We start from the raw sequence: 10,618 nt of genomic DNA on the forward strand, positions 1-10,618 counted from the left end.
CAACTGCTACCGAGTTCTCTTACCCTTCTCCTCCTAGACCTTAGCACCCACCCATGCCCCAGCACACACACACACACACACACACACACACACACACACACACACACACACACACACACACACACACACACACACACACACACACACACACACACACACACACACACACATCTTTCATTCTACCCTGTGTCCCTCTAATCATGCCCTGTGCAACCCACACACTCATAAAGTGTCCACAGAGTCTCTCACAGTCTCCAGAATATTCCAGGTCTTCATTCTGCTTCCGCTTCCTTTACTCAAATAAAACAAAGAACAAAAAATCTTCAAAATTCCTAGCCTGTTCTCTTACGTCCTTCACAAAGGCTCCCACCACTGATAGCGCTAGAGACCACCAGCTAATAAATAAATAAAGGCTATGAAGTGTAATGTAAGTGTCCCCTCAGATGTTCAATGTCTGTCTCAGCAGCGGACTCTGCCATGGATGGAGCCCATATCTGACTCTCATATATACCCCCCCCCCCCCCCCCCCCGCCCCCCTCCTCCCTTTGCTCCAGGACCCCAAGAGTCAGCTACTTCTTGCCTTCATCTTGCACCAGGGGTCTCTACCTGTTGTCCATTGCCCCAAGGGTCTCTCCCTGAAACCCTTGTCTTGTCCCAATGCCCCAAGAGTCAGCACCTTCTTGCCTTCATTGCCTCAGGGGTCTCTCCCTGTTGTCCATTGCCCCAGGGGTATCTCTCTGTTGCCCTAATTCTATACCAGTGCCCACAGAGTCGGCTACTTATTGCCCTCGTCTTGCCCCAGGGCTCTCTCTCTGGTGCACTTGCCCCAGGGGTCTCTCTCTGGTGCCCTTGCCCTGTCCAGAGGCAGAGGCCTTATTTCCTTCCTGCCACGGCCACTTGCTGCTCTTCAGGCTGGGGTGCAGTTCCAGCCTCAGCCTGACCAGAGGGGGGCACCATAGAGCGCGCCTGCTGAAGGCTGCGTGTCACAGGCCCCCCCTTCCTCTCCCGCACCCTGATCGGGATGGACTGCTGTGCAGCGTTCTGGCTCTGAACGTTCTGGGTTTGGGTTCTGGGTTCTTCGCCGTTCTGCGGTGGACGGCCCAGCCGATGTGCGGCGTTGGACTGTGGGATCGGGGACAGGACGCTCGAGGGCCCGTTTTTACTCCTCTTCATGGGGTGGGCCGGTGCTGCTATCAAAATGGCCGACCTCTTCATGTCCCCCTTGTGGAGGTGAGGCAGTCCAGCATGGTCTCCAGCTCCCGAACCCACCGGCTTGGCTATCTGGGGCTGCAGCGCCCCCTGCTGTTTGCCCACGGTATCTGGACTACGTCTGCGCAGGTTGGCGTTGTTCTCTTGAACGAGGGACACTCCCACTCCCTCCTTCCTCTTGCGGGCTTTCTTGGAGACGGGTTTGTTGGGGCAGCTGAGTGCCATGTGCTTGCTGAGGCTGGCGCGATAGGTGAACTCCCGCCGGCAGTGGGGGCACACGTGACTGCCCTGCTCCTCGTCCCCGGCCCCCGAGCCTCTCTTGGGCAGAGCGGCGGACTTGTTCCTCTGGGAAACCGCCTTCTGCACCAGCTGGGCCTTCCTCTTGTTGAGCGCGCTCAGTTTCAGCTTGGCCAAGGAGTCCTGGCTCACGTTCTGGCGCTTGCCCGCCTGCCCGGCCTTGCGAGACGAGACGTTCTGGCGGATGTTGGCGGCCGTGGTGGGCGAGAGCACGCCGTTCTGCGCCCGGGCGAACTGCTTGAGCGGGATGGGGTTCTTCTTGGGCGTGTAGCGCCGCTTGTCGCTGGCGTTGGCGCAGGCCAGGATGTGCTTGTGCAGCTCGGGCATGTTGTCGAAGCTCTGGCCGCACTTGGTGCAGCGGATGGCCGTGCTGAAGGTCTGCGGAATGTTGTGGGTGGTGAAGTTGGTTGCCGAGGCGACGGAGCCGGTGGGCGTGCGGTTGTGGTACGGGAAGGGCGGCGGCTTGAAGCTGGGGTAGTGCTGGTTGATGCCCAGACGCACGTCCGGACCTTTGGAGCGAATCATCCCCGACGCCATAATCTTTATCGTCGTGTAGAGCTCCTCGGTGGCCGTGTCAAACTCCTCCTCCTTCTCCTCCTCCTTCTTCTCCTCCTTGTCCTTTTCCTCCTTCTCCTTCTCCTCCTCCTCCTTCTTTGCCGCTTTCATGCGGGTCATCCTCTCGTTCTCCTGCAGGGCGGAGGAGTGTGACGCGGCGTCGTCCGGGCCTGCTGCTGCTGCTGCCGCCGCGTCTTTGTTGGGGCTGTTGTAGTTCTGCGGACGCAGCCTGCCGTCCTCCACCTCGGTGTGCGAGCAGGTCTGGCCCGGGTGGAGGTCCTTCTGGTGCTGCTGCAGGTTGCACAGGAAGGCGAAGTCCTTGGAGCAGACGGAGCAGACGTAGATCTTCCCGATGCCGTGGTAGGTCGAGCGGTGGTCCAGGAAGAGCTTGGCGCTCTCGAACAGCTGGACGCAGAACTCGCACTTGTAGGGCCACGCCTCGGAATGCTGCCCGATGTGGCGCCCCAGCTCCTTCATGGAGGGGAAGGGCTTGGAGCAGACGTTACACACGCAGCTGTTGCCAAGAGGAGTCACCTGCTGCTCCTCCTTCACTGCCGTCTCCTCTGCTTGCGATGAGGCCTCCGGAGCAGCAGGGGGCTCTGTGGCTGTTGACTCCACTAGCTCACCGTCGCTGCTCTTGGACTCGTCTTTGATGGAGGAAGCAGCTGGAGGGGCAGTTTCCTGTTGCAGGGGGGCAGTAGATGAGGAGGGGTTGGATTGTGAAGGGGGGTCGGATTGTGAAGGGGGGTCAATGTTTGGAGCCGGTCCAGTAGGTGGCGCTGTAGTTTTAGGGGCTTGAAGCTGAGGCGTAGTGTACGGCTGCAGATGCTCTGAAGGTCCAAGGATGATCTTCCCATAAGGAGACTCGATGGTGCTCCCAGGGAAGGTGGGAACGAACGCCTGCGAGGACTCCAGAGAGACTGTGCACTCGATGACCACTGCGTTGGGGATGATGCTGTATGACTGAATGGCAGGCTCGTTCACGGACGCGGCGAAGGCCTGTAGCGTTGGCATCGTCGAGACAAAGTCTGCAGAGGGGCCTGCAAGGGACATTTCACCCACGGGCGGCCCTCCGGTGGACGTCTGGAGAGATTCAGCGCTACTCAGACAGATGGGCACAGCACCGCCCCAGGTTGGCAGGATGGTCTTCACCTGGGCCTCTGCTCCCTGTGGCGCATTATCGGTGCCCGTCTCTACGCCACTGGTGGAGGCTTCGGTGGGCAGGAGAGCCAGCGCGGGCTGGGTGGTGGCGGAGCTCACGGCCACCAGCTGAGCAGGGGCCGACGTAACCGTGACGACGGACGAGGAAGCGGAGGGCAGCGCTGGAGGGGGGGTGAGGTTGGCGGGGGCGCTGGAGGGGGAGGAGGGCTGCGTGGCGGGGACGGGAAGGGGGGCGATCAGGGAGGACTCCGCAGGCAGCGCCAACTCCACCACCAGCCTCTCGGGGTTAGCGGGCACCACGTTGGCAGCGGTTACTATGGCAACGTCGGTCACCAGGGCAGCGACGTTGGCGCCCTGGTCTCCTCCGACAGGTGCCGTCGTGAGACCGGCGTAGTCGCTCATCAGGACCTGCTGCAGCATGCTGGAACTGGGTTTGGACTTCCGCAGCTGCAGCGGCCCGGCGGACGCCCCCACGCCACTGCCCTCGCCCCCCTCCTCCGTGCCCCGACTGGGCATGCTCAGATCCAGCGCCGCCTCGCCCGACTCCTCGCTGCCCTCCCTGCGGCTCACGGTGGCGCTGGACAGGTCCAGGGGCTGCTGGTTGCACGGACTCCCGCCCGTCCTGGGCTCGGACCAGTCCAGCGGCGGGTTCTGATGGACGGGGGCCGCGAGGGCCGCGCTGGTCGACGACGCCGTTCCGGAAGGATCCGACTGCTCCAGGTCACCTTTGCAGGTGAGACTCAGCGGTGGAGAGCTGCACTGGGCAGGTGCCGCCGCAGGTGCCTGCTGCTCCTGGGGGCATTCTGTTGCCCCTCCGCTCTCAGTTGCCCCAGCAGGGCTCTGCTGAGGGGAGGAGGTGGTGGTGGGGGACGACCCGTTGCTGGGGGGCGACCCTGTGCGCCTCTTGAAGCGGGCAGAGCTGGAGGGCAGAGTGGTGAGGGACAGGGGCGGGGCCAGACGGTGCCCGTCGCTGATGAGGGCGAAGGTGGGTTGGCATCCGTCCTGCGTCTGGAGGAGCTGCTTCAGCTTGGGCGACAGGTACACCGTCTTCTCCTAAATAATCATAATAAGATATAAAGTTATCAATAAAGTTATTAATAAAGATCGTCTTCTCCTGAATAATACGACAATAGTTATATAATAAAATAAAAATCATCTTCTACTAAACAATAAGATAATAATGTTATTAATAAAGTAATATGGTCTTAATATGGCAAGTAATATGGTCTTAATATGGTTTAGTTTCCTTTAACTTGGATAAAACACACACAATGCGGCTAATACACAGAAATGACTGCATACAAACAGGAGCCCAAACACAGAAGAAGGACAATACAGTATACTAAATATTATTAGGATATATTTAGACAATACAGTATACTAAATATTATTATGATATATTTAGACAATACAGCATATACTAAATATTATTAGGATATATTTAGATAATACAGTATATTATTACGACATATTTAGACAATACTGTATACTGTATACTAAATATTATTATGATATATTTAGACAATACATATCAACTTAATATTATTATGATATATTTAGACATTAATACATAAGTACTACTTCAGTATACACCACACACAGACAGGAGCCCACACCTTGTGAGTGCCGCCGGGGTCGACGGACTGGGACAGGACCGTGCCCACCACGGTGCCCACCACAGTGCCCAGGGCCGACGTCGCCGGGAGGAAGGAGGCGGTTGCCGAGGACGATGAGGAGGTGGTGAGGATGGGCTCCGACTCCAGCTCCGTCTTGATCTGCGGCAGCAGCGGGGGCGTGGCCGTGCGACGTCTGGATGCCGATTGGCCGCCTGGGAGGAGGTCACGTGACCCCGACGACAACGACGAGGCCGACTGCATTTTGAGCGCCTGAGCGATCTGGGCGGGGCTGATGACGAGCGTGTCTAGACCAATCACTGCGGTGGCGGAGCCGGAGTTGACCTCGATGACCTCGCAGCTGCTGATGGCGCTGGTGGACACGATCTTGCCGTCGATGTAGAAGCTGAGGTTCTCCGAGATGTTCTCCGAAATATCCACCATGTACTCCTCACGTTCCACCTCCTCCCCCCCGCCGCCGCCACTTACACCCAGGGAAGGACTCGCCGCTGGCGGGGGTGAGGAGCTGAGAGCCTCTTGGTTGGGTGCAGTTCTCACCCCCTCCACCGGGGGCGCTGTGGCTTTAGTGCTGTTGAGGCGGCTGAGCAGCAGGTGGCGCTCGTGGACTCGGCGCTGGTGCCGGCGCATGTTGGTGTGCGTGCCGAACGCCTTGCGGCAGTGTCTGCAGACGTGTGCGCCCCTTAGCTCCGCACCCCCCTCCTCCGACGAACCGCGGCCTCGTCCTGTAGCCGCGTCACCCGGGGCCGACTTACGCACCGGCGCAGGGATCTTCACAGCCGGGACTACTTTCAGAGGTGGGGCGGACACGGATGCGGCCGGTTCTGATGTTGCGGCGGCGTTCGCCGGACGGGTCGTCCCTGAGCAGGAAGTGGTCCGCCCGAGCCTCTTCCTCTCGCTCTCGTGCCTCCTCTCGTGCCGGCGGCGTCCGAACTGCGTGCCGAAGGTCTTGGTGCAGAACCTGCACTTGAGGCTGTTGTGTGTGTGTGTGTTGAGGGGGTGTGTGCTGTGGGTGTGTGTGCTGGACGAGGCGTGGATGTGTGTGTGCCGCTCGAGTCCCTGGCGCGTGGAGAAGCGGCGTTGGCAGTGGTGGCACTGGAACGCACGATGCCCGCTCTGCGGCGCGTCACACTCCGGGTCGTAATCTGGGTCGTCCTCCGCCTGAGCCTCGCGCTCCTCCGCCACGCTTCCGGAACCTTCCATCGCCTCCGACTCCGTCTCCACTCCACCGTCCGCGCTCTGGTCAGCCGCTCCGCTCGCCTCGTTGGACACCGTTGCCCCTGACGACGCTGGCGTGTCCTCGGTGATGCGTCTCTCCTCTTCCTCTTCCTCCTCTTCCTCCTCCTCCTCCTTCTCCAGGACGGAGATGCAGAGGAAGGGGGTCTGTGGCAGGACGGAACCCTGGGACAGGATGTAGGCCTGGCTCTCGCCCGCTACGCCCTCCTGCAGCACCGCCACCTGCCCCAGAGGCTGACCCGCCGCCGACAAGCCCAGCTGCTCCGCCTTCACCACCACCACTGGGAACACACACACACACACACACACACACACACACACACGCACACACACATGCACACAGAAACGCGCACACACACACACACACACACACACACACACACACACACACACACACACACACACACACAGATATGGTCACATTACATATGTGATGTGTTACTGTATGTGATGGGACTGGTCAGAGCTACAGAGATGTATGTGGTTGAGTTGCTTTCAATCATTCCATCATGAAGTGATATTTATACTTGCAATGTTTGTCTGGATTATCAAATAGGACAGAACTGTTGTGTCTTATTCCCTCAAGCTCACACAACTTCTTAATGATAAAAATAACAACGGTTTAAATGTCAGAAAGCTACACTGATGCATCAATGCTAAACATTATATTGTGTAACTGTGTGGTATATAGCTTTTTACTCAAGAACTGTATTCTGAACATTGCTATTGCTGTTCTAAAGACCAAGCGGAACACAGAACATTAAGATGATTAAGATGATCATAGAACAACCCCTTATTAAGAGCGTGGAGATTGGAGAACACATAACACTGAAATAGATCATGTAGAACAGAGAACAGTTGCTTTAGAACCGCTGATTAAGGTCAGATAGAACACACAGAACCGCTGATTAATGCAGATAGAACACACAGAACAGGTGATTAAGATCAAATAGAACACAGAACAGGTGCTCACCCTCTTCAGAGTTCCACATCGCTGAAACACCCCTAGAATCCCAGCTGTTCCGTCTGAGACCACTGTTCCGTCCGGAATTCCGTCTGAGGTGAGAGTTCTGTCTGGTCTAGAGTTCCGTCTGCTGTCGGGTGCCTGCTCGGTTCCGTGTCGTTGGGCCTTCCGTCTGGGCCTGCGGAGGAGAACCCGCAGCGCGTCACTCGTGACTTAGTGGGTGTTCTCCACGGTACACATCAGCAGTACACATTAGTCATAGCCTCAGAGAGGGCTTAAGACACTCAACATGGCTGGGGACGTCTGTGGCACACACACACAAGAGGCCATGCCTGGTGTGTGTGTGTGTGTGTGTGTGTGTGTGTGTGTGTGTATGACAGTGGCAGCTGTGTCAATGTTCCGATGAGGGATTAAGACAGGGCCGTTCCATAAGTCGCAGTGCATAGGACCCTCACCTGTCACATTATTTTAAACTCTTTAAGTTTAAACACGTTAAAGAAACAGTTGAGGGCCACACCCTGGCTCAGCAGCCAACAGAAGCCCAGGACCTTTAAGATACCCATGTGTGTGTGTATGTGTGTGTGTGTGTGTGTGTGTGTGTGTGTGTGTGCTTTAAAATGTGCCCAAAATGGCACATCCGCCCACACACCAGCAGTATGTGCACAACAAGCCCTTAGACATGGGAAGAAAGTCACCGTTTAAAACCCAGCCTGCTACACACACACACACACACACACACACACACACACACACACACACACACACACACACACACACACACACACACACACACACAGTCCATGTTATGAATGTCATTCCGTGCCAGTCATAGCAGGCCTGTCATCAGGTCATAGAGCGCCCATGGTATGCCAACACATTATGCCCACATCGAGTTTTATGACCTGAATCTGAGGCATAGCAGCTAATCATGACGGTGCCGTTTAACGGTTGGCACCTGGTGGTGGGGATAATCGCGAGATCTCTCTCTCGTGCGTCTTTACGAGCCATCCACACAACAGGCCGCATGGATCTTCCCAACGACTGCTGCCTTGGGAACATGCACACGAACTTTTGGCAGATTTGGGATTTGGTCTGCATGTTTGTCTGGCCAAGAGGCCGTTGAAGAAGCCCGTTTCCAATGTCCCTAAAACACGGCTACGCAAGTACAACAGTGCAGTTGTGAAGGTCTGGGTGTTCCCGAGCTAAACCACTGCCGCACACTGCAGTGAACTACCACGACACACGCGTAAACGCGGCCAGACATAAGCTAGACGGGTTGTAAACATTGGTCATAAGTAGCCTATAGCTACAGGCGACAGACGATTCCAATAATGCATTTCATTTACGACTTGTTTGTATTCAACGGGTTGAAGACAACATCGTTATCTCGGATAGAACTCCCCCAATATCGGTCTTCCTCACCGTCTCCTCCTCGTCTGATGTAGAAAGATGACAGGACACTTTTAATAAGGTTCGGCTATAATTTCTCGTTACAGTCACCAGGTTACAACAATGACATTTCTCCTGATATTGCAATACTGCAGACGTTTGATAGCTGCTCATCATCTGGTAGCTCGACTCAGAGGCCAGATTAGGACACAGTTATGATCCATTTTACAGATTAGCTTGTCTGCAGACCAGCTAATGTCTATGAATATGCAATGAAAAGACAAGCCTGCTCATGTCTCGCTGGTATCAGAACAACTCGGCAAAAGACCTCTGCAGAAAAAGGCTTCCTGGGTTATAAACAGTGTGTCAGAATGTGTGCTATAATGTTTGCACGAAAGCGAGTCTGCAGTAACACATGTTGCGACCGCATTATCAGACGCGTCACGTCCCTTTAAATAAAGCGACTAGTGGCTGGCGGTGTCTGCAGACTGGAAGGTCACTGTCGAATCGGACACCGTGGCTAGCCAGACCAGACGCCGTTTATGGGTCACTAATGGTGCTTGAGTCACGCCTAATTTTATAAACTATATTTCAAGGACCTGGAGTCACATAGGGCTAGCCAGATTCCATGAAAAATTTAACCGACGCGCTGTCATACTAAAACAAAATAATGCAAGCCTATGACAGCTAACTAGCCTGGAGCCAGTCCCTCTCACGTTGCAACGACTTTAAAACGGGCCACATTCTCCGTGGTTCGCCCTTGGGCGGTGATTGAGCGGCTGTTCCTTACCCTAGAATATGGTGACACCAGGTGCGTATCTTCGGGCGGAGCGCTTGGTGTTTTCTTGGTCTAGCGCAGCCTTGCTAGCGTCGAGCTGTCAGCTCCATTGTAGCCTACCCGACGCTGCGGACTACAGATCCCTGCTGCACTGCGCATGTGCGAGCTGCCATTGCTCTCCCTCAAGTAAAGGTGTACGCATAGGCTGTCCATGTCCAAGTTCATGTTCCACACCCCTGAGCTCAGCGTGTTTACTCAAAGCAAACTTTGATCACCTCACGTAGGCTACGGTCAGCAGTCGCCAACACGTAATCTCAGTGCGTGCACTGCTCCCAGTTAGTAGCCTCGAGGTGCCTGAAATCACAGCAACTCTGAACTGAACATGCAAATGTAGTTCCCTATCAATTTAACATTGGTATCCCACACAATTGTGCCAACATTTTATTTTATTATATTATATTATATTATATTTATAGGCTTTATTAGCCTATATTATAGGCTTTTACATTATACAATTTCATATGTGATTCCATGGCATATCATATCATATCATATCATATATTAATTGTTTAATGGATGGGAGTGCTGGATGGGAGTATCCTAACTTAGGGTACTTAAGCTCATACAGACTTGTCACTCTAAAATACACACTTGTTAGGTCTCTATCTAAGTGTTTTTCAACCACTGTGCCGTGGCACACTAGTGTGCCGTGACACATTGTTAGGTGTGCCTTGGGAAATGATTCAATTTCATCTAAGTGGTCTAAAAAAGAGTGAATAGAAATAATTTTCTTTGTGTTCATTTGATTCCTATTCAAGACACTTTGACAAGAATGACTTGATATTGTGAATGCGGGCTACAGATTTTTATTTAATTTCATTTTCAATAAAATTTCATTTGTCTGGTGGTCTGGTGGTGTGCCTCAGAATTTTTTCAATGAAAAAAGTGTGCCTTGGCTCAAAAAAGGTTGAAAAACACTGCTCTATCTCTCTCTCTCTCTCTCTCTCTCTCTGTCTGTCTGTCTCTCTCTCTCTGTGTGTGTGTATGTGTGTGTGTGTGTAGTCATACTGCAGGTCATGAATGCCGAGCCACCACAGACGATTAAATATAATAGAATGAACTGTGAACGATTAGGACCGTAGAGATAAAATAAATAAATAAATACATTTATTTTATTTTTTTAAATTGAGGTCTTTGTGTTGCTGAGTTTGAGACGCTGGACAGCCAGTCTCCAGAATTCAGTTTATAGCCTACTGGAGCAGTTCATGAGGATCCCATGGCACGGGCCAAGAGTCCGGTTTCCTGATTACGATACGGAGGTCATTCAGGAAGCAATAAAGTATGGTGACGGCTGCGCTTGCATTCAGATTAGAGGATAGCGGCTATAATGTCTAGCCC

General features: G+C 54.0%; 1 protein-coding gene across 1 annotated transcript; it reads right to left on the bottom strand.

The window, feature by feature from the left end:
- Positions 1-554: 554 nt before the first annotated feature.
- Positions 555-9,378, bottom strand: prdm2a (PR domain containing 2, with ZNF domain a). Its single transcript, XM_062540772.1, has 4 exons — positions 9,233-9,378; positions 7,063-7,231; positions 4,839-6,370; positions 555-4,275 (listed from the first exon to the last, which is right to left on the bottom strand). The coding sequence occupies exons 2-4, from the start codon at positions 7,079-7,081 to the stop codon at positions 874-876; spliced, it is 4,953 nt and encodes a 1,650-aa protein (XP_062396756.1). The 5' UTR covers positions 7,082-7,231; positions 9,233-9,378; the 3' UTR covers positions 555-873.
- Between the last annotated feature and the right edge of the window lie 1,240 nt (positions 9,379-10,618).

This window comes from Sardina pilchardus, chromosome 7, assembly GCF_963854185.1.
Source record: "Sardina pilchardus chromosome 7, fSarPil1.1, whole genome shotgun sequence".
Taxonomy (NCBI): Eukaryota; Metazoa; Chordata; class Actinopteri; order Clupeiformes; family Clupeidae; genus Sardina; species Sardina pilchardus.

Bases quoted from the DNA above. Each gene is read 5' to 3' on its own strand.
- prdm2a (XM_062540772.1), bottom strand. The intron at 4,276-4,838 runs GTGTGGGCTCCT...ATGATTATTTAG, and splicing joins ACCCCGGCGGCACTCACAAG to GAGAAGACGGTGTACCTGTC.